The 24,349-nt window shown below is 39.5% G+C and overlaps 1 protein-coding gene across 1 annotated transcript in view; it reads left to right on the top strand.

The window, feature by feature from the left end:
• The window catches only part of CNTNAP2 (contactin associated protein 2), a gene marked incomplete at both ends in the record, with an annotated part of 1,134,939 nt that extends 1,111,100 nt beyond the window's left edge, over positions 1-23,839 (top strand). The window contains 3 exons of the mRNA XM_082753539.1: positions 2,264-2,494; positions 22,389-22,460; positions 23,640-23,839. Of these exons, the coding sequence (XP_082609665.1) occupies positions 2,264-2,494; positions 22,389-22,460; positions 23,640-23,839 (503 nt within the window). The remainder of the gene's footprint in view (positions 1-2,263; positions 2,495-22,388; positions 22,461-23,639) is intronic.
• Positions 23,840-24,349: the final 510 nt, after the last annotated feature.

Here is a 24,349-nt window from a genome sequence, read left to right as displayed (position 1 = left end):
CTCTGTAAATAAACTGTTACTGACATCAGTTTCAGTGTTTATGATTTCCTAATGGTTCCTTAGATTATAAGGATTACTCAAAATTATAACCATTCACTGCATATACCAGGAATATTTTATTGAAATAAGAGAGCAAATATTGTGGTCAGGTATGAATCCTGTCTGAGTTATACCAACTTTCAGACAATGTGACTATTAAATATGGAAAATCTGTGTATATGTATGAGTTTTCTTACTTAGTATAAAATTTTTGAAGATGATGTTTAATTGTTCAGTCAGGCAACTTTCTTAAAGGAGGGCTGCGTGAAAGACTCACATGGAATATAATGATGTTAATGAATCTAAGCTAGTCTCTAGATGAGTCCCGAGCATGTTTCCACTTTGTCACAGTTAACAGCCACTGCTCACTGACAGTTTGTGAAACATGGATGAAAAATTGATACAGGCTGGATAAGCACTAGCAGAGAGAGGAAGCTGTTCTCAAATGAGAACGGAAAGGGAAAATGGGAGGGTTAGAACAAATAAGTTCTTGTACTGTGGATCATATAAGGAGCTAATGCTAGTAATCATCAGATTATGTGACTTCCTTTTGTGTCCTGATGCTAGGTGAGGACTTAAATGTTGCATATTTATCATTCTGAGTTGGTTGCCACAACAGAAAAGGTACAATTTAATTTTGTGTGAAAATCAAGCAGTTGTTTTAAGTGTGCTCAGGATTTGTCCATCTTTCAGCAACCTTTCCCCACTTCACATTTATTATGTAAATCCCTCAAAAAGCTTGGCTTGAAATACTCTAGTTTATCACTTGAAACTCCTTGTACATAGCTCTTATGCAAAACCCTTAGTACTCATAGAAATAGCACAGTCACATATGGAGCTTTTAGAATGCCCAGTCAGCAGCCCAGACCTCATTGCCTGGAGCATGTAATTGATCTTCATTTGGTTAGAGCTGAACACAGACCAAAAGGTTTGTAATGCATTTTCTAACAACTTTTTTTTTTTTTGTAGTAAAACTCAAACCCAGATGTGCTTCACTTCCAGCTCTTCCCCCATCTCTTAGGATAAAACTGTTGCACTTTTTTTCCTCACACCTTTCTCAGGAGAACCATCTCCTGTCTCAGCTCTGTTTTCCTTTCTTTTTTTATGACACAATCTTGCGATTTATATACATCATCTTTTTTCTAGAAACCCCATTCTTCAAACCCTGAACATTATTCCTATCTGAAAAGGATGCTTTTGAGCAGCCTGGGGCTGGTTCTTAGTCTCTCTCCCTGGAGTATTGTGTTGCTTTGCTCAACTCAGTATGAGTTTTTCCATTGACTTCAAGGGCCAGACTTTAACACCCCTCCCTGCCAACTCAGGGAATAGAAACCTGGTGAAGGGGAATTTGAAGAATCTCAAGGGCTCTGTAGAAATACTCTTTGGTACAGTGCAAACATGATGCTGCCATGTTCCTTTTTCATGTACTCTATGCTACCATGGAGGAAATTAAGCTGAATTTTTCACTGCAATGTAAATTTTACATGGGATACTGCAGTGAGGTTTTGGTGTGCTAATATTCTCTTTGATACAGCTGGATGAGTGCCAGTTTTGTTTCCACATTGTTGTACTGGACTGAGTGACTTCAGCTACCGCAACAGGTCCTGCTAGAAATGAACCAGCTGCAAGTGGCCCGCTGATTCTTTGGTTGTTAGGACGTGTGCTGTGTGTTAGCTGGTATTTTAGAAGTGAGGAAATTCAGGTCTAGGGAGTGGCATCTGTTTCAACTAGCCTGTGGTCTGCTCATGAAGCCCAGCTACCAGCTTGCAAGCTAGCTGACAGCCACCATGTGCAAAATGTCTGACTTATAATATCTCTCCACTGGCAGGGGAAGGCACAGGAGCACATGCATAGCTCCTCAGCAGGAGAGCATGGGGAATTTGCCATCTCCATGTTTTGGAGCCTGTCTCTTTACAGTTGTGCCCAGCGACAGGATGAGAAGTAATGGGCACAATTGAAGCATAGGAGGTTCTGGCTGAATATGAGGGGGCACTTTTTTACTGTGAGGATATAATTTTAATGATAGCATAACAGTGAAACCAAGCCACATCAAGGCCTGAAGGTTTCCTACTTTAATCTGTAATGAAATAGAAAGAAATAGAAAGGGTCTGAAATGTTCTCAGCCTGCTGAAACAGAGAGTTCTAAGCTGAGCTTTGGGAACTGAGTGTTAAGACTGTGATTTCTAAAACAGTGATTTGTTTTATTTTTCTTGATTTCCTGTAGAAATTGGGAAGATTGACCAAGATATATATAAATACAACACACCAGGATTCACTGGCTGCCTATCAAGGGTACAGTTCAACCAGATTGCTCCACTAAAAGCAGCTTTGAGACCTACCAACGCCTCTTCTCACGTCCACATTCAAGGGGAACTGGTGGAATCCAACTGCGGAGCATCTCCACTGACAATCCCACCAATGTCGGCCGCAACTGACCCATGGCACTTAGATTCAGGTAAGGTGTGCTTTGTTCCACATTAACTCAGCTGGGCAGTTGAGAGAAAGAAATACATTCATCCTCCTCTGTAAGAAAAAGTGGCATAGAGCAGGCGTAATGTATACATGATTAGAGGGCAATACTCGTAGTAGGAAATGCAAAACTGGAATGACAGAGATCACTTCTAACTTCTAAGTTGCAGAATATTTTCTTTGTCTTTTTTTTACTCATGGTTACATTTGTGAAGGAACATTACAGCGTTTTGGTAAGTGGGAGTGGTTATCAGTTTCATTCTTTCTAGTACCTCTAGATTAGAGTTCAGTAATGCAGATTAGTGTCCTGTGTTCATTATGCATTTGTATTTTACACGTATTCATAATATATGTGCCACCTCTACATTTTTAATAGGTTGAACAAAACTTCAGTTTCGGGTTTGTACTGCTTTTCATCCTGTATGTTGCGTTCTTAATTATAAGTTGAAGAGCCTGAACTCAAAACACTACAGAAAATTTTAGATATAATCAGAGTTATAACACTGAAGTATTCAGCTTTACTTTTATTTTCTGTAAGTCTTACACTGTTTGATTCTTGAGTTTTGCACTTACTGCTATAATAGCACTTTGTAGTATTGGATACATAGTAAGCAGGACATTGCTAGTATAGATAAATAATGCATGGTAGAATTTCTTCTGCTGAATTGCTAATAAGTGAGTATATTGTAGTCAGCATCATACAAAAAAAAAAAAGTAAATCTAATTTTAGGCATAAATGTGTTTATAAAGTACTGATTTGTTTTCTGAAATGTCTGCTTTCCTTAGGCTATGTTTAATGGAAAATCCCATTAGTCATGACTGCATTCTTCTCATGCTGGAAATGCTGGAAAGCCAAAACAATTTGCTGATCCCAGCAATCTTATCCTGCTTTATGACTGGCAGTCTTTGAAAGTGTACATTATAACTTACTTTAGAGGGTTTTTTTGCTTATTTTTTCTTGCTGCATGGGTGTCATTTTTTTAAAAAAATCTGCTCCCTTTAAATTCATATTCAAGGGTACATTGACACTTGTCTCATGTTTTGGCCTCATTTATACAGGTGTAAATTAGAACGCATCTGAGCAAGCTGACGGCTTGATAGTGGTTGCCTTTTCTGTTTGGGGATCCATCTAGCTGTCAGTTTTGATGTGAGAGAAGACAGGTTCCTGTCTTCCTTAGAAGCATGTGCCAAGGTCATATCTTTGTCGTTTTTTTTCTCAAAATCTCAAGCAATTCTTTGTAGCCTTTCTTTTCAGCTCTTCTTCAATAGAGAAGTAGGGCAGAGCTTTCTAAGGAGAGGGAGATATTCTGGGTCTGAGGGTGCCAAACACAGATATAGGCAGTATCGTACTCTAAAACCTTTCATTCCCTCCATACTACCACACCTTCGTAAGACTTCATTGCATCTCTTCGCCATTTGTAACATGCAATCTCCTACTTGATTTTTTTCATCACAAATCTTAGTAGTCCATTTATTCTCTGAAATCATTAGGTCAATTTCTATGTGAAAGTTATGTTCTGTGCTTCTGTTTCTGTAAGAGCACGTTACCTGGAAGATACCTCATTGACTCATGTCTTTAAAAAATGTGCCATAAACTTCATGAGGATGAATTGCTGCAGTGAGTCTTACACAGCTTATGTGGTTTGGTTGTTAATTTTGGTTGGTTTCTTTTTCTTACAGATAATTTGACTGCAAGCTAGTAAAATATTGTCTGGATTTACTCAGCATAGCTGAACTGTTCCTAATAGCTCCTGGTGTTAAAAAAGAGAAGGTTCTGTTTGCCCTTGTCGTGTGCTGCTATGCTTGACCTTGTATTCATTTGCTGTTGAAACCTTTGCTGAGTCAATTCAGCTTTGATCTGACAGATTAAAAATTTATACATCTCTTCTTGATTAGTTGCAGTACTCAAGTCATGTAGCCATCACGAAGGATATCAGGGACCATGCAGTATGGAGTTAGCTTGGCTCAAGTGGTCTGTTAACTTCAGTCCAGTAAAAAAAAAAAAAATCTCATTGCAATAGTGGGATTTGACTGTTTCAATTTTGGGCATCCAGAATATGATGGCCAGCCTTCACTTGTGGTGATGAGAAGTTTCAGTAAAACTGGGATCCAGGGATTCCTCCTCTTGTCCCCTCCAGTGTTCAGCAGCAATAAATGGAAAATATCATATTGCTTTAAAGACTGCTTGTAAAGAACTGCCGTACAGTAAAGAACACAACGATGTCAGGTCAGTTATGGTGTGTTATGGGAGTTGTGTTTCACTGGGGCAGGAGTGAAAGGTCATTCAGCTGTGTATGAACAATTCCAGATGTTCGCTTTTGGTGAAATACCTGTGATACAAAGAAGAGGTATCACAGCAACTCATTTAGTGATGTCAGATAAGAACAACTCAGGCTTTGTAAAATTATCTCTGGTGGTCTGACACAGCTGGCTCTGTTTCAGCTTCAGGAAAAATATATACTGTAGATTGCATTAAGTTAGACATAGATGATGGTGTCTGGTAAATTAAATTGTTTGTTTACAGTGTCACTTTGCATTAGCAAATTGGCAGTTCGCACTATTTATTTATTTTTTTTATGTTTCACAGTACCTGCCAGAAAGCTTTTAAAGAGTTTTACAGTTTTTGTGAATTTATTCCTTCACTAAACTGGCTGAAGGGGCAAAAGGAAAAACCTGTTTGGAGACTCGCAGAAACACTTGTGGTGCTAGAGCAAAAGCCACAAGATGTTCGCACTCACTCTGCCACAAAGCAAAGAGCATGCATTTGAAAGCAGCATGTCATCCATTTAATTTTAAATAGATCTTAATAAAACATAAGAGTTGAGACACAGGTGATTAGTAGTGAAAATAAAATGAGAAAAATTATTTGGCAAGTATTAAATGGTATAGATGGTATGGGTCTTATTTGGTGATACAAATATTTGGTGCACTTATCCTGATTCATGTTTTGAATTAAGCGTGAATTTATACCTTTGCTTGTCAAATACCATGAAATAGAACTTTGAACATTGAAACACATTGAAGAAGAGAGCCAAAGATATGTGTCTAAATAGGACAGGTACCCCCAAAGGCAAATAAAATGATTCTTTCACCTCTAAACTGCAATAATAGATCAGACCTTATGGATAGTTACTAGATGCCAAGCAGGTTCTGCCTGACGGATGACCTACATGAAATATTTGCCTTAAACTCTTTTATGTACTTACCACATGGACACCTCCTGCTAGCTGCGAAACACTGTGGATGCCCTAACATAAAGGGGGGAAATCATAAAGACACATATCAGTCACTTACAATTGACCCTTAGAGTTAAGTTTTTGTCAATAGGAAAGCTTATTGATTTGCTCCCCAGACAAATGGGCCATGCAGCCTCTAGATTTACTGTTTTGCACTTTCTATTAGTCTTGAATTCACATATATTTCAAATTTACATTAGTTCTTTTATTTATTTTTGTTATTGTTGCAAAAATGCCACTTTCCTCCCTCCCCACTCCTGGCTGGCATTTTGCCATCCTACCACAACATTATCATAAACTATTATCATGTTCAGCTTGTGAGTATTTCTATAATACATAGCATTTTCCTGTTGCTGTGGTGATCCGTTCTTGGTGGTGATGAAGTGCAGAAATTCAACAAGTCATTCTTTTCTACAATGTGACTTTGGTGATTTAAAACGTGATTTTGGTGGGTTAAAAAAAAAAAAAAAGACAAAAATCGAAACCAAGCAGGTCATCAAAATAGTTCCTTTCCTGTGTTTTCCTCCTATCTGTATTATCTCAGTTCATGTGAGACAATTGAATTTGCCTTGGTTACATCAAAAGGAGTGTAGGAAGTAGGCAAAAAAGAGTTTGATCAATGACCACATTATATAAAATATGTCCACCTGTGCATATTGTCTAAAGGCCTGCCTGTCTGGCGTGTATTTCAAAACAAACGTTAAAATAGTATTTCTTTAATTATATTAGCATTCATTTTAATATCTATTACTGTAGCATATGTTAAAAAGTTAGTAAATTTTATGTTTTTTAGTATCTCTCAATTAAGATTAGCTAAGGTATATGTCACTGATATATGACACTTTGCTCTGTCTAGGGAAGCAACAAAAGCCACAAATGATTTTTGTATTTTTGTAATAAATAAACTCCCAGTCCTAAAAAGCCTTGTACACAAAATTGGAAGATTCATATTACTGGGGTGGGGTTGTTCAGTTTGTGGGTATTTTTGCAGAACATAAAAGTACATTGCACAACACAAATGTTCTGCAATGTACTAATGAAGTTTCACTTCCAAACTTTTCTTCTTTATATAAAAGATACTGCAAACCTCCTACATGTATGTACCTCTCCATTTTAGGTAAAAGGTGTTCCAACTTGCCAAGCTACCTTATTTCAATTTTTTATTTTTTTTTAAGTATGAAATACCAGAAAAGATGGGATACATAGAAGAGTTTACAGACCATACTTTGGCACCTCTAAGCTGCCATCATACTACGTGGCTGCGAGGTGCATTTATTCTCTTGGTATAAACAAAACAGCAGCTAGAGTATTTAATATAGGGTTTAATTAAACCCACATTGGCTTCAGCATCATTTTAAAAATTAAATTGAGCAGGATTGAATCTGCAGTGTTTTTTCAAGACGTCTGATTTTTTTTCTGACAATGCATTTAAACCCTTAAAGCTCTTCACTGTTTTTGTAGAAGGTGAAAGGCCTTGCCTTTTAAGAATTAACAGCTTGACATCAAGAAAAGAATTAACAGCTGCTTTGAAATGTATATTAAGCATGTCTGGCAAAACCATTGTATGAAGGCATGCACTGTTGTCATTAAGATCAAAATGGCTGCCTGATGATTAACTCCCTTTTTGTTACAAATTCATCCTTCTTCCTTTAACAAGTGGTGACAGGAGAAGAGTAGGAGGTCTGAATGCAGGCCATATGATCCATGCTTAGGATCCATGCATAGGCAAACGGATTATCTTTCATCAGCAAAAGATAACAGGCATTTTCTGGGCTAAGATAAAGTGTCACTGGTGATACTGGTGACAGTGCTGAAGGTCACCCTCCCGTTCCAGGCATCATTAGTTAGGTCCCCATGCTGTGCTCTGACCACTAGGTGCCCATGTGTCAGAGGGCACCATGATGATTTTTGAGGAGAAGCTGTGTCAGAAATGCACTGGTATGGATGTGACTACAAAGATGGGAAATAACTCTTGCCTTTGTCAATGAGTTCACAGTGGGAAGAAAGGACAAAAGTGTTACTTGCTGGGGCAGGAGGCAATTCAGACCTCAAAACTGTTTTAGATTATGGACACGTGAACAAAAGGGTCTTTTCCTGGCTGTGGGCATTGATGGAGTATTGATAGCACATCCTGAGCTTAATGTCTTGTATGGATCAGTGAATTCAACAGCAGAAGCAATAAAATCAATGGTAATGTGAATCAGCACTCATTCTCTCCTCCAAGGACAACAGGAGAGCAGATTCCTGTCTCTGTGCTTCCTGCAAGGGGCAAGCAAGTGGGGAGGAGAAGGGGATGACAGAAAACAGAGGCGCATCGCTTTTGTTTGTGATGTGGCCTTACACATCTAAACTCTATGTGCTAGCAAAATTAGAAATGGATGTGAAGGCAGTTGCTAGAATAAAATGATGCTCTTCCTTTCTCAAGCATAGCATACAGGACTAGTTATCTGTACTGTGACCAGAGAATGACGCCAGATTCTGTGTTATAAATGAGGTCTCAACTCAATCTTAATTTTGTAATATTTATAAAACAAATATTTCTAAAAGGTATAAAAGGCAAGTAAACAGCGCTGGGTGTGCGGGGAGTCTACGCTCCACCAACACGCACACACGAACATCAAACATTCTACATATTCAGAACATTGCTTTACATACTAAACCCGAGTATGCCTATACATACGTACAATCCGGAAAGGTAACAAACAATCCTTTAAGTTCCATAACTTACTAAAATCGAGACACCTATACGTATTCACGATCAGAAAAGGTAACAAACAATCCTTTAAGTTCCATGACTTAACAGTCTCCATTTTCCATTCCTTTTCTTGATTACCAGCAAGTCTCCATTTTCCGTTCCTTTTGAATAATATGTCTCACTTTAAGTTGTCAAGCAACTCGGTCTTCAGGCCTTATGTATCCCGTTCTTCCCAGATCGAAGAAAAGCATATCCATCTCCTTTTCAAGGCCAATAGGCCTGGGTCAAAAGGCACGTTCAGGTCAGCAGGGGGCGTAACAGCAAAAGCCTTCGATGACTGTAGCAGCAGAGGGGCCGATGGCATAGCAGTCAGATCAGTAAAGCAGCCCGCAGCTCCCACACTGTCTGGCAAACCACACGTTTCTGACTGTAGTCCCACACGGCTCTTTAAGGCCTCAGAGATTGCTCGCCAGGTGCCGAGCAATCCCACTGCAACCTTGTCGTTTCTAGTTGCAGAGTCCCACACCTTGACCTCAGTTTGGTCCCATATTTCAGGATCATAAACTGTCCGATTGTTAAGAAGGAGAATAATTTGTAAGGTTACCAGGACAGTCTTTGTTCCTAAGGACGTATGATTCCCCATAATGCGCCACTGCTTACCAGCAAAGGGCAGCTGTGTGTGAGGCTCCGCTTCTCTCAGCTCGAGCTTCTCCAGCTCCGGTGCGCCTGTTTCCAGCGACTTTCTGTACGAGCTTCTCTGAGTGGTTTGCTGAGTCTGGCAGAACCGATCTTCATGAAGCGGTCAGTCCTGGTCTCCATTCTGCCAGCCTGTTCCTCTTCACTTCTTTTTCCTGTTTTATTGATATAACTTCATCGTGTTGCCTTTTTTATCTTGAGGGCAGGCTCCCCTCTTATACCCTTCTCTCCACAGCAGTTCTTTTCAAAACAACTTTTCATTGGTCAAACAACTTTGAATGTAACAACAGCAAACACCCAGAAACATCCATGCCTTAACGGCTGGAGAACAAGAAACCAACTGGAGAACAAGAAACAGGAGACTGCATGGAGTCTCCTGAATCACCCTTCTTTGTTCCCTTCTAAACTCTTTTATATTCCTGATGGCCTCGTCGTTAAGAGTCTAATGTTATCTCAACCACGGGGCTTTCCAACCCCCATGGCCACATTCCCAAATCTCCCCCTTCTTTATTAATATCAACCATTTTATCGACACGAATTACCACTCCATATATAACATCTCTTTGAAATTTTCAATGATTAAAGGTGTTGTTGTTTTTTAATTAACATAGCCAGCATGTAAACATTGGGAGGCTCTTTGTCTGCCAGTAAGCTGGTTTTATATTTATACTTCCTATACAAGAGATGGAAGAAGCATTTGCAATCTTCTCTGGAAACAGATTTTTCCTCTGTCAGATTTCAGTACATTTCTGTAACCACATTTTCTCTGCAAAGAATGACCAACATTCACCCCCAGTTCTCCCTGTATATTATCTCAGAAGTCCGTGGCCTTTACCAGATTTGTTTACAAACAGTAAGGTGTCATTTTTTCAGACAGCCAGGGATTAAGTCTCGCAGAAACTCATACCTCAGTTTCTAAGCCCAGGCTGGTTTTTGCAGGCAAGAAGGTTACGTGGTAAACATTGAGATGCAACAGTTTCTATTTTTGTCCTCTCAGTCAAGCAGCTAACTAGGAAGAGCATGTCTGAAATTTGGCACAATCAGTGCTTCCCCCTTAAATGGCTTAATTATGGTGCTTGAATTGCTGTAAAACTCTATTGATTGGGAATAAAAATGCCTCCTTCAGTCTCATGTAGTTCCTTCACACCATTATGTGAAGCTTTCTCTAATCTTTAAAAATACATCATTTCAGTGTAAAGTTTCTGACACTTTGTCTAGTGTATCAGGCAGCTGACAAACTGCCAAACTGGCATTCATTGAGAGATCAGCATTGTAGATCTTTCATAAGCAGTGATTTGCATGTTAATGCTGCTATCTGACATTAAGACAAGAAGGTAGCAATATTAAGAAGAGAGTGTTTTCCAGGCTCTGCAAAGACTGTATTTTTTCCACAAGTGCTAACATTAAGGAGGAACATAGTAATGACATAAATGGGGGAAAGGAGGGGGCGGAAGGGAGGAAAGAAGTGTTTAGATACCTGAGCACTTCATGTAACTGCCTTCTTTTTCCTTTTCTTAGGCTGAAAAGCAATTTACTTCCTGTGTAAGAGGTTGTTCTAGACTATGGTCAGCTCATTACTGCTATCACAGTTTATTTTAGATTCATACTGTGTATTCTGACCAGTTCCTCATCCCCAGTCCAACCTTTCTTTTTTCCAGAAGTGTGTGAATGCTAAAAGTGTAGAACCTGATCTTGTAGTTCATATCCTGGCCGTGTGAGCACTTTTCTTCCAATAACCTCAATAGAGTCCAGCTCTTTTTTTTTATTATTTTTTTTTTCACTGTTGTAAATTTACAGATGTGGGGAACTGAGCGAGAGAAGGGCTTCTTTGTTTTACAAACATAGTAAAAAGGCAGTCCTACCCCTCCCCACCAGTGCCCATGAAAACAGTATCACAGCCTTTTCTATCACAGGGGAATGAATAACAGCAACTTTTAAAGTGATAATACACAATATCAGAGTCAGCAAAGACAATCTATCAAGGTTAGTATCAATTGCTACATTTATTGTTTAATGTGCTACAGAAAAAACAGATCCATCCTGTTATTTGCTCTTGCCATAAGGATGAATATTTCTTTACTTAAGGTTAGTTCTTTGTTTCTCTTGTTCAATAGGCTGGCTATTTTAGTTTTGTATTTTGTTTCATTTGAATATTCCCTATGGGTTCATTATCAGAGATTATCTATATAGAGCTAGGCTTTGATCAGCACTTAACTCTACTGTTCCTCTGAGAGCACCGAAGTGTTTCATAATCTACGTTAATTATAAAAGGAAGCTTTTGCTTGTCTTCCTTAACAGGTGAAATGTAAGACCTGTTCATAAAATTTTCATGAAAGTGATAGCTTAGGTCGGCATTACTAATATACTAGTAGTTCTCGTCTGGAGTCATAGTAAGATCCAGTCTTGAACATATGTTACTACCAGGTCTTAAAAGACAGATGAGTTTATGTCTTTGATGAATGTGGGTGGTCTGATGTGCTGCAAATCAACTGGGAATTTGACACAGAAAGTATTCAAAATAATACATCTGGAACAGGACTTGGTGAAGTTCAAACTTCAGATAAATGTGGTCCAAAAGTGATCTTAACTATCTGCTGTCTTATTTTAAAATAAAGAATACAATTTTGCAGTATACAGGTACTAGTTACTAAGTGTACAAGGCATTTTGCCTTCCCACTGCTTTGTACAATTACTAGCTTGTGTGCAAAAGAAAGTAGAAAAGTCTCTATTGAGAAATTACCATACAAAGGGATAATCAAGGGAATTGTCTAACCCATCCCAGTGAAGGAATGTGCTCCGTGTTTGGTATTTCATCCAAGCTTGATCTGAGGGAGTATAAACTGCAAGGATGAATCTCCTAATAAGGCACAAGCTTTTCTGTACCTTTGCCAGGAAATTTGCTTTTTAATACCAAAATAAAGGATATTGTACTGCCCTCTGAGAGCAAACCATTCTTCATAAAACTCCATTTTCTCATCTTCTTAAGAGTACGGACAGCGAAGTTTGCCTGCGATATGAAATTAGAAGGTTGATAAAACACTCGACTGGGAAGCCACGATCTTGACTGATTGTGAAATTGACTCTGAAATCTAGTGGTGGGAATTTGCATTGTAGCAGTTCATTGACCACAGAGTGTTCACTGAATTTTCCCCGAATGCTGTCATTGTTCATTGTTTGCATTTCTATCGTTCATTCCAAAGTTCATGACTTTTTAACAGAAACATCCAACTATTCGTTCTTCTGTAATCCTTAATTACTTTCCCACACTGTCCCAGAATTTGTATACAAAAGAGCTGTTCAAAGGACAATGTTTCTGTTAAGTCATCATTACAGATGGTTTTTTAATTTATGCTCATTTGACATTGGAATAATGGCATGATTGGAGGGATTTCAACAACAAGTTAAAACATAGATTTTGAGTAGAAAAACTTATGTTTTCCATAGTCTCAGTGCATGTCTGTTTCTCATGGGACTGCTTCATCATGATGATTGGACAAGATGTGTTCCAGAGGTCCCTTCTAACCTCAGCTATTTTGGGAATATGTTGTTCATTAGAACTGACCTGTGTAACTGGTATTCAAACCACTAAAGATACAGTGAAAAACTCTTACAAAAAATGAAACCTTTCAAAATGTTTTTCATCTAGCAGAAAATATTTGACATATATTGGTTTAAATTATCGGTTCAAATAACACTACTACGTTAGAAGAGTTTTTTGTTGTTTGTGAATGTTTTTCTGGTCTTATTCTCCTTCCCTCTCACCCTGTCCCTGCCCTCCCTCTTCCCCACCGCTGCAAGGTTGCAGACGATTGAAGGAATTAGTGGATTTCGATCCAATGTTGGGAATTTTGTGTTCCAAATAACTTGCACTGTTGGACACAGAGACAAGGTGATTATAATTTTAAAGTGAAAAGCCCTATTTTTTTTGCTCTAAGCTGCATGTGTACACCTGTGTGGGTGTACTCTTTAAGTACACTGTAACTTAAAAAAAAAAACTCTTAATTGTTAGTGATCTGTGAACATGGAGATTCCCATTTCTATAAAGACAGAAGAATGGTTCATATTAAGGATACACTTGTAACCGTCTAACATTATGGATGAGGCATCACTAAAAATTAAAAAAAGTAATGACTGATCCTTGCATAGCATGCTAATAAAACAGTGAACTTTTACAAACAACATGATTAATAGAATTTTTTAAATATTTTGTGGGTAGGTAAGTGTGGACAAAAAAAAAAAAAAAAGAAGTGTTTAATATCAAGAATAACGTCACTTCTCTGTTCTATACTTACAGTAATATCAGTGACACTTTAAATTGCATTAACAGAGTTTACTTAATGTTAAACATTCCTCCCTCAGAATCTGCTGTCAAATCCCTAGAGAAACAAGGATCTTGTCACTCCTTTCTCTGTTTTCAGCTTGTAGAAGTAGTATATAAAGACAGCATATAAAGACACAATATTTTTAGTATTGCTTGAGATTTTTTTCCTCTCTTTCTGAATTGCTGTACTTCACTTGTCTTGGGAGCTCTTTATAGACTTGTGCTCAGGCCAAGAATGGAGAGGGTGTAGGCAATCGGACAACCTAGACAGAGCAACTGAAGTCTGTAGGTTGTGTTATACACCTTTGATGAAGGACTGTGTAATAGAGTTGTTGACTCCTGCTCAGTTATTTATACGTATGCACTTTGAGTTTCTCTTGTAATCTACTCCCTTTGGGAAGGAGAATGAAACTGACTGTACATTAGTTTCTACAATCAAGAGTCAAGCAATTAATGAAGTTGTTTATGTACTTGCAGTCTGTAATAAAGAGCACTCTGTCATTTGAAACCATAATAGTACAGTCTCACCTGACTGGCAGAGCTGATATAATTTAACAAGCCCTAGCCAGAGAGCTTCTATTAGTTTTCCTCTGTGTTATGGTTTTGTGGATATATATTAATGAATGAATCTAGTCTCAAATGCTTTCCCAAAATCCCAAAGTGTCAGTGATTATTATCTCTTGTCAATTCCTAAATACCTGGATGTAAAATAGAATTAGGAAGAACGAATGATAATAGAATCATAGAATTACAGAATATCCTGAATTAGAAGAGACCACAAGGATCATGGGGTCCAACTCCTAGCTCACACAGGACCACCCAAAAAATCAAACCATACATCCCAGAGCATTGTCCAAATGCTTCTTGAACTTTGGTAGGCTTGGTGCCATGACCTTTTCCCTATTCCCGTACCCAACCTTCACCTTCAACCTTGGTGAAGAACCTTTTCATAGAATCATAGAATGGTTTGGGTTGGAAGGGACCTTAAAGGTCATCTAATTCCAACCCCCTTGCCATGGGCATGGACACCTCCCACTGGACCAGATTGCCCAAATCCCCCATCCAGCCTTGCCTTCAGCACTTCCAGGGATGGGGCATCCACAGCTTCTCTGGACAACCTGTTCCAGTGCCTCACCACACTCATAGTAAAGAATTTCTTCTTAATATCTAATCCAAATCTACCCTCCTTTAGTTTAAATCCGTTCACCCTTGTCCTATCAGTATACTCCCTGACAGAGTCCCTCCCCAGCTTTCCTGTAAGCCCCGTTCAGGTACTGGCAGTCCACAATAAGGTCTCCCCAAAGCGGAGAGGCTTCTCCAGGCTGAACAACCCCAACTCCCTCAGCCTGACTTCATAGAAGAGGTGCTCCAGCCCTTTGATCATCTTCATGGCCCTCCTCTGGACTTGTTCTAATACTTCCATATCCTTCTTTTGCTGGGGGCCCCAGAGTTGAACACAGTACTCAAGGTGGGGTCTCACAAGAGAGTAGAGGGGGACAATCACATCCCTTGACCTGCTGGTCATGCATCTTTTGATGCAGCCCAGGGTATGGATGGCTTTCTGGGCTGCAAGCACACATTGCTGGCTCACATTCAGCTTCTTGTTAACCAACACCTCCAGGTTCTTCTCCTCAGGGCTGCTCTTAATCCATTCTCCACCCAGCTTGTGTGCTTGGAATTGCCCCAGTCCAGGTGCAGGACCCTGTACTTGGCCTTGTTGAATTTCATGAGGTTTGCACAGGCCATTCTCTCAAACCTGTCTGAGTGACATCCCTTCCCTCCAGCATGACTATCACTTAGTGACATCAGCAAACTTGCTGAGGGTGCACTCAATCCCACTGTCCATGTCACCAACAAAGATGTTAAATAGAGCCAGACCCACTACCAACCCCCGAGGAACACCACTCAGCACTGATCTCCACGTGGACATTGAGCTGTTCACTGTAACTCTTTGAGTGCAGCCATCCAATCAGTTCCTTACCCACTGTGTGGTCCATCTGTCAAATCCATGTCTCTCCAAATTAGAGACAAGGATATCATGCGAGACAGTGTCAAATGCTTTGCACAAGTCCAAGTAGATGATGTCGGTTGTCTTCACCTATGCATCAATGCTGTAACCCCATCATAGAAGGCCACCTATAAGACATGATCTGCCCTTAGTGAAGACATATTGTCTGTCACCAGTCACTGCCTTATGTTCCATGTGCATAGTTTCTTTGAGGATCTGCTTCATGATCCTGCCAGGCACAGAGGTGAGACTGACTGGCCTGTAGTTCCCTGGGTCTTTCTTTTTTTTGCTTTTAAGAAATGGGGATTATGTTTCCCCTCCTCAGTCACTGGGAACTTCAACACACTGCCACAACTCCTCAAATAGGATGGACAGTGTCTTAGCAACTATATCTGCCAGTTCCCTCAGGGCCTTTGGATGCATCTCATCAGGTCCCAGGCACCTTTAGGTTCCTTAGGTGGTCTTGAATCTGATCTTCTCTCACAGTGGGCAGTTCACCATTCTCCCAGTCCCTGCCTTTTCCTTACGGGACTTGGGCTATGTGGCTAGAGCTCTTGCTGGTGAAGACTGAGGCAAAACTGTTGTTGAGTACCTTAACCTTCTCCAAATCCTGGGTAATCAAGTATTCCATTTCCTTCTGGAGAGGGCCCACAATTTCCTTAGTCTTTTTTTTTTTATCACTGATGTACCTATAGAAGCCGTTGCCCACGTTTAATTCTAAAAGGTCTTTGGCTTTCCTAACCTGATCCCCGGCTGCTTGGACAATGTCTGTGTCTCTCCCAGGCTATCTATCCTTGCTTCCACGCTCTGTAGGCCTCCTTTTTCTGTTTGTTTTTTTTGTTGTTGTTGTTTGTTTGTTTGTTTCCTTTTTTGTTTGTTTTGGTTTGGTTTGTTTTTGTTTTGTTTTTGTTTTTTGTTTGCTTGTTTGTTTTTGTTTGGTTTGTTGCGGATTGTTTTTTGTTTGTTTTGTTTTGTTTTGTTTTTTGGTTTTTGGCCAGGAATTCCTTGTTCATCCATGACGGCCTCCTGGTGTTTTTGCCTGACTTTCTCTTTGTTGGGATGCATCACTCCTGAGCTTTGCGGAGGTGATCCTTGAATATTAACCAGCTTTCTTGGGCTTCTCTTCCCTCCAGGGCTTTTTGTCCCATGGTACTCTACCAAGCAGACCCCTGAAGAGGGCAAAGTCTGTTCTCCCAAAGTCCAGGCTAATGAGTTTGCAGTGCTCCCTTCTCACTGTCTTCAAGATCTTGAGCTGCTCTATTTCATGGTCACTGTAGCTAAGGCTTCATGTTTCCCACCAGCCCCTCCTTGTTAGTGAGAATGAGGTCTGGTACAGCACCTCTCGTCTTTGGCTCCTCTCTCACTTGGAGAAGGAATGCATTCCAAGAACGTCTTGGATTGCCTGTGCCCTGCTGTGCTGTCCCTCCAACAGATACCAGCGTGGTTGAAGTCCTTCATGAGGATGGGAGCTTGTGAATAAGAGTTGCTTCTATCTGTCTGTAGAAGGCCTCATCTGCTTGTTCTTCCTGATCAGGTTGCTTGCAGCAGACCCCCACTGTTTTGTCCCCTCCCATTAATCCTGACCCATAAGCTCTCTGTCCATCCCCAGGCAGATCTCCATGAACTCCAGGTGTTCATTGACACAGAGGGTGATGCTCCCTCCTTGTCTCCCCTGCCTGTCCTTCCTAAAGAGCTTGTTCCATTCCAGCACTCCAGTCATGTGAGAACATGTTTGTTATGACTTTTCCTTCATGAGCCCATGTTGGCTGCTACCAATGACCTCATTGTCCTTCAGGTGTTTTTCAGTAACTCCCAGAATCATTTTCTCCATAATTTCACTAGGCACTGAAGTGAGACTGACAGGCCTGTAATTACCAAGGTCTTCTTTCATGCCCTTCTTGAAAATTGGAATGACATTTGCCAGCTTCCAGTCAACTGTATCAGCTGTTTTATGCTTGGAGTCTACACCTGGCAAGTTGAGGTCACCCATAAGGACAAGGGCATCTGATCTGGAGAGAATGATAGTTAACATCTTTGCTTTTATTTTGTTCTCTCACTTCTACCTTTAATCAATGTCTTGATTGCCGGGGATTTTACATACCTTGTGATCACCAGATCTAGTTGTTCATAGTTGTTGATACTCTAGTTCATATTTATGTGAAAATAGGACTGGTCTTAATAATGAGAGAACATCTGCTCTTTCTCAAAATTGTTGGCATCTAAAAGCTGAAAGGTAGCACTAGCATATATATATCTGTTCTAGGCTGAACAAATCTATTTTCTAGTATTTTCATCCATTGTTTGTTTTAGACCTGTGATCACTCTCACTCTTCCATTTTTGAAGCACATCTAAATTATATCTTCCTTTATAGGTCAGTGTATTTTAACAAAGACTTCACAACTCAGTAAAAAAAGTTCAGTTTAAAAAATAGTTTCCAATAGCTTATATGTAACACTCCTGGTAGTGTACATGTATGTCAAAATGAGATTTACCTTTTAAACTTCATTGTTTGTTCATTTTTAGGCCTTCAGTGCTGTTCTCTAGCTGAAAATTCTCCACATTGCTTTTTTTCATTTTTCCTCTTACTTTAAAAGACATTTAGATGTAGAGCTTAGGGATATGGTTTAGTGGGGACTGTTAGTGTTAGGTCAGAGGTTGGACTCAATGATCTCGAGGTCTCTTCCAACCTAGAAATTCTGTGATTCTGTGATTCTGTGAATATCCATTTGCTGATTTCCCTAACCAAACCCACTTCCTGGACCACTTTTCTACTTTACGAAAATCATTTTGCATTTCAATTTTGTGAATTTGCAAAAGGCTTTTATGTGGGATCTATTGTAAAAATAAATAAAAAAACTTCCTCTGAAAATTATAGATGCAAATTCTCACCTACTATAATGAAGCTAAATTATCATTCACTCCGTTGAATCAACCACATCTATCATCTTGAATGTCCAATCCTATTTATGGTCTGTTCATCCAGTCACATCTCCTCTTTAAATTCAGTGAGCACTGCTGTATTGCAGCTGCCTGTGGCAGCAGCCATGCTGAGCTTGCAGGATGATACCAGTTCTTGTGCCACATTTTTGTGGTGAATCAGAATTTCAAATTTCACTACAGTGATGGCCAAAACATGGATTTTGCCTGCAGTCAACCCTCAATTATCTTTTTAAGTGCTGCAAAGTTCTTTTAATGCCATTTACCATGAGACTAGTAACAGAAAATTTAAAAGTACAAAACATTAGTTTGTATTCTGTGTTTATTGAAACTATGGCCTCATAAACAGCAGCCCATGAAAGAAGGAGATAGCAAAGTATGCTGTGTTCTTTCACATTATTTAGCTTCAGGATGACCTTACATGAAGCAAACCCAACGGTCTTCTGTGGGAAGACAGAGTATAAAGAACAGCATCATCCAACTTGGATCCTGGAAGGGAACCAGATAAATTAATATTAGTGTGCCATATATGAGCTTAGCATTTCCTGCTACAGTTCAGTGCATCCTTACAATAGCTGTAGATTCTAAGAAAATATCTTTGGTGTGTTGGCTCTGTGCCACAGAGGAGCAGAGAATTTCAGAGAACTGGCAATTCATCTCTTGGGCCAATACAGAACTGTTTTCCAACACAGTCCGAAAAACTTTTAGCTATGTTCTTCATGTTTTGCATTCATGCAAACGAAACCCTGGCTGCTCAGAAAAACCTGGGAAGCATTCAGAAAAAACTTCTAAGGCAAGAAGACCTTTTCAGCACTGTCCCCAAACCAGTTGGGAATCAGCTCTTCCAAAGCTACCTTTATAGACCAGATAAAAAAAGAAAATGAAATAGCACTATTCATGACTTCAGCTAATAATTAGGTTGCACAGCGTGTAGACCAAAATTCCTGCAGTATCCTTCCCACACCCACATTACATTACACCCACAACTCACTTGCTGTCCCCAGGGGAAAGAAACTTACTTTGGCTTTTCAGGGTAGCTACATAGAGTAACTGCAGCTTCATGACACCTATTTGCTCTGGGCAAGTCATGATTTGAAGCTGTTGAGGTGCAAGTATCAGGCAGTGAGACAGGTCTTGCTGAGACATGTAGTTAAAATTAATGTCACAGTGGAAGATCTGAACAAGAAAGAGGTGTTCCCAGCTGCGCTAGAGAAATGAAGGCACACACTTGTCCATTAGCAACTCATCATGTACTTCAACTGCATATTATAGCCATGCAAACTAGTTATTATACCACTGTGATTTAGATTCTCATGCAACACAAGAGTCACTAATAACGATATTCATTTCACCTGACCGATCATTTTAAAACCTCTTAGGAGTTACTCTTTAAAACCTGTGAATGGCACTCTGTATTCTTGTATTCTTTCAGTATCAGTATTACTGTTGCCCTCTTGTCAGCCTGTTCTGACATCTTTCCTCATTTTGCTCCTGAATTTCAGAAGAAAGAAGTTTATTATTTGTCTTCTTGACAAAGTTACTTAATATTGTTGAGGAACATAACTGTATTAAGGTCAGAGACAAATCACCACATTTTTAATGATGTAATCTGAAATACCTGTACTTGGCGTCTGTTGGTGACAGTACTCTCTTGTTAAGCTCATCTTGAAGCATCAGAGATGTGCCCTCATATGTTCTCTTCTGCCAAATTGCTGTGGCAGGAGTTATCCTTTTACAGTTCTGAAACACTTGTTTTGTAGAAGCTACTGCTGTCCAGAAGAACTTCAAGGAAACTTCCAGCTATAAAAGAAGACAGTAATGAGTTCTTTTTCTTCCTCCTGTATCCATCTGTAGGAATAAGTTCAGTAAAATAAACCTGGTAGAGACACTGCTGCAGCAGAAACTGTTCTATAACCCAATGGTTGGCTGAGATTTTAGATTTATTTTTTTAGTCCAAAAACTCATATCAAATCAGATCAGACCTCACACCAACACAAGAGTAACAGAACAGGAATTCATGAATTATGGTGATAATATCTGCCAGCACTGACATAGGTGCTCTAAAATACGATACATGAATTTCTAAGCCCATGTTTTTACTACAGCTCTCCTGGTACTCCAGCAGTTGCAGCAGGGCACAGTTTATACTACACATTATCCAATCTGATGGTCACCTTTTTGAAAATGGGTTGTCAACTGACCCCAGATATGTGGTCCTGTTTCCTCTTTGTCAGAGATGTTTTGAGTAAGTCAAGTCTTGTTCTTCTAATATACATCTCTTCCTGAGCATATGTGATCACTAGATGCAATGGAAGGCTGCCCTGGATGGAAGTATTACCAAGGTCACTCCTACCAGCAGCTCTCAGGCAAGGTCAAGGATGCAGTTTTGCATCATGCTACATGTTCTCCATTATTCTGTGGTGTACTTCAGTGGCTGTTAAACATAAACTGTGGTCTTCATCTGGCAGGATTCCCTTGAAGCATAGCTGTTGTGATGTGACAGTTCAGGAGGGATCATGCTGCCATAAACCAGCAACCTTTCTCTTTCTTCACACTTCAGTAGTGCCAATGCCCTTAAAACAACCTTTAAAAAGAAGATAAAAGGTACTACCCAGTTGTGAGGGAAAGGGGAACTGTGATCGTTGCTGCTGCTAAGATTTCTTGTGTAGGGACATGGTAGAGTAACTTCAAACCACAGCAGGAAGTGGTGGGACTTGTTACTGGCTGCAGCAATTTGGCAAACTTTATACTTTTCTAAATGGAGTCATTTGGATTTCAGATTTTATGTGATGGGTTGAGGGAGTAGGTTTGAAGTTAGGGTTTATTTTCCCACTGCCAGCCCTTCCCTTTCATTGCTGCAAGGATAATATTATAAATACCGTGCCAAGATGTCTCTGTAGGAAAAGTGGTATAGAATCAGATATTTATTTATCTCTTACATGTATATTTTAGACTGTTTGTTGTTGTTGTTGTTTTTGAGAAGTGCAGGAATGCTGTTTTATGAAGCTAGAGTACCAACAAATGTTGAAGGGACAAGTGCCACAGACAAAAACTGCTTGCCGAGCCCCCTCCACTGAGTCCTGAGAAATGTTCTCTTGTGTGTCCTGCAGGCGCCCAGCCAAACAGTAACTGCTGCACACACAGCTGGTTCAACTCTGCCCCTGAGTATACATACAACTCCAACCCCAAACCTCTTTACAGGCTGAAGCCATTCATTTGTGCAGCTGCTTCACAATACAAAGGGAACTTTATTATGGTTTTTACTCCATGCTAACAGAAATCCAGTTGAATTCCCTTAGCCATTTTCTGAGTATAGATAATACATCATTGGCCTGTAAAGCAACTTATTACAATATCACCTAATCCATTGAACAAGGGAAACACATCTGGATTTTAAATACTGACATAAGAAATAATTAATGTCCTTGATTATTCGAACTGTCTCTATTAAATACTTTTAATGACATTCTTTCTATTCCAAAATCAATACCATAGTCCTGTGGCAAAGAAAGGTATGACTGAAACCACTCACCTAGCTTACATAGTCACGGCAGCATCTAGTTGCTATGTCTGACTATTCAGAAAAATGTGATGACAGGGTGAATGATGAGATTGTCTTTGGAAAGCCTCTGTAATGTTTTCTTAAGGTTAAAACCAAGACCATCATACCAGTGTATGATCACACACTTTTGAAAGAAAGGTTTTTGATTGCTTTTGTGCTAAAGAAACTGACTGAATAAGCAGTGCTTATTGAGGGTACCTCCTTTGTTTTATTTTTAGTTTTGTTAAGAAGAGGAGGAAGCAAAAAGCTATCAGGGATTAGATAACAGTGAAAGATATTTTTTTCTTTCATATTTCTTTAGATAAATATGGATCACAGTTTTCCTTTTCTTTAAATTGTATCTAAACATGTTGGATGTATTTCTAAACTATATTGGGAAGTTTCACTGATATTACAACATTAATCTTTAATTCCCTATTTACAGCCAGTGCTGATTTCCCATACAATGGTCAAGCTATAGGAGATGGAGTGAACAGAAACTCTGCCATTATTGGAGGTAGGAAAAATGTCTTCTTTACTAAGTGACTTTGCAACAAGACTGTGAAGGCTGAATTGCAGTTGGTAACATACTCAAACTATTTGCTAAGAATTGACTATGTGGGAAAATTACTCCTGAACAAAGTTAAGTAGATATTTATGTAATTCTGTTCAGGTACTTCGCTCTAGTGAAATGTTCTGTTCTCACTTAGTTTTTTCCCTCAGATTCAGTTTTAACCAAATTAAAATATTCATATTTGTAATCAACATATCAAGCATGCATGTGGAGAGCTACTGTGGAATTACTTATGTAATTAATTCCCATGAAATGTCAAGAAGACTTTTCCATTTATAGCAGATCCAACATCAGTCTATGGCAAACACTGTTACACTCTTGACAAAAATCACTCATGATTTTGCCTTATTTTTTAGGGGCCAGGTTCTGCTATAATTTATGTGCCTGGGAGTCCCATTCAGTGTGATGGGTTTCCAGGTGATGTTAAGTAATGTCAGGATTAGCATTAGCAATGGTTCTTGAATTATCATTCAACTGAAGACTTTCTACCAAGCTGTCTCCAGACGTAAGGATCCTGAATATATTACAAACGCATATAATTTTCTCTGCCCTGTCTGTTCATATGAAAGTGTTGCACCCTAAGTCTTCCAGGGAGAGCTTTGCTAGTACATCAAATTCTGAATGCATATAAAAATGTTTTAAAGATCACCCTAATATATTTCAGTCAGTTCTAGGTGCATATAAAATGACATACTGGTGGTGTGTTCTGTTTTTTTTGTTTGTTTGCTTGTTTTTGGTTTTGGTTTTGTTTTTTTTTCCTTGTAAAGCAACACTGAGTGTAGTAGTATGTACAGTCTAATGGAATTTCTTTCTTCTTTTCCCAAAACCACAGTGTTTTGGGAGCGCTCAGCACCCTCTGCCTCATGGTCAGCAAAGCTCACCTCTGTAACTAGGTATTAATGTCAAAATCTAATTGATGGGGTGAAAGTTACTAGCAGACTCCTCACACTTATTTTTACCTAAATATTATAATAGTGGAAACCAAGCAGCTGAAGTGATGTTTATCTGCCCAGGTAGATCAGATCCAGGTTCAGCTCAGAGTAGCTGTGAGACTCTTTTCTTTGTATCAGAATCTGTAGGTATTTTTTTCTAGCATCATCTTTTCTTTCTTCCTTTGTTCAGGTGTCATTGCTGTGGTGATCTTCACCATCCTCTGCACCTTGGTGTTCCTGATCCGCTACATGTTTCGCCACAAGGGAACCTACCACACCAATGAGGCCAAAGGGGCAGAGTCAGCTGAGAGCGCCGACGCTGCCATCATGAACAATGACCCCAACTTTACGGAGACCATCGACGAAAGCAAGAAGGAATGGCTTATCTAAGCCCACGGGGAGGGGGCCTGGGGTGGGATACAAGCAGGGCCAGGGTGGGACTGGGATGACTCTTGCAGTGGGGAGAGAACATTCTGCGTTGGACGCTTGAGCACATATATGGTAAAAAGATCAGCACAACTGGAGGAGCAAGTGACAGGAAAAACTACTGAGACTGCAGGAAAAAAAAGAATATCGCAAGCATTTAAGAAAAATACTTTTTAATATTTATTTACAGCAAATTGCCCCTTCTGTATTCTCACAACTACAACAAAGAGCAGTTTTGCAGCTTCAGCATTGGGAAAAATTTTCAGTAATAACTGTATTTTTTCTGTATGTGTTTAGAGGTGTTCTAAAGAACAAGAAACAGGGCCATTTTTTTACATTTTTTAAAAGCTGTTTAAAATGGGGGTAGTTCTGCCTGAGAACAAGTCGCAGACCTTTGTTCCCAGCGTTGTGTTCCTTCATGGCTGGCCACTTCCCCACAGGCTGCCATCAGCCCTGCACCTTCACTTTATCACG

This window comes from Aythya marila (genome assembly GCF_965140915.1).
Source record: "Aythya marila genome assembly, chromosome: 2".
In the NCBI taxonomy this organism is placed as follows: Eukaryota; Metazoa; Chordata; class Aves; order Anseriformes; family Anatidae; genus Aythya; species Aythya marila.
The sequence above is the reverse complement of the archived record's forward strand: the minus strand, read 5'-3'. Positions and strand labels throughout refer to the sequence as shown.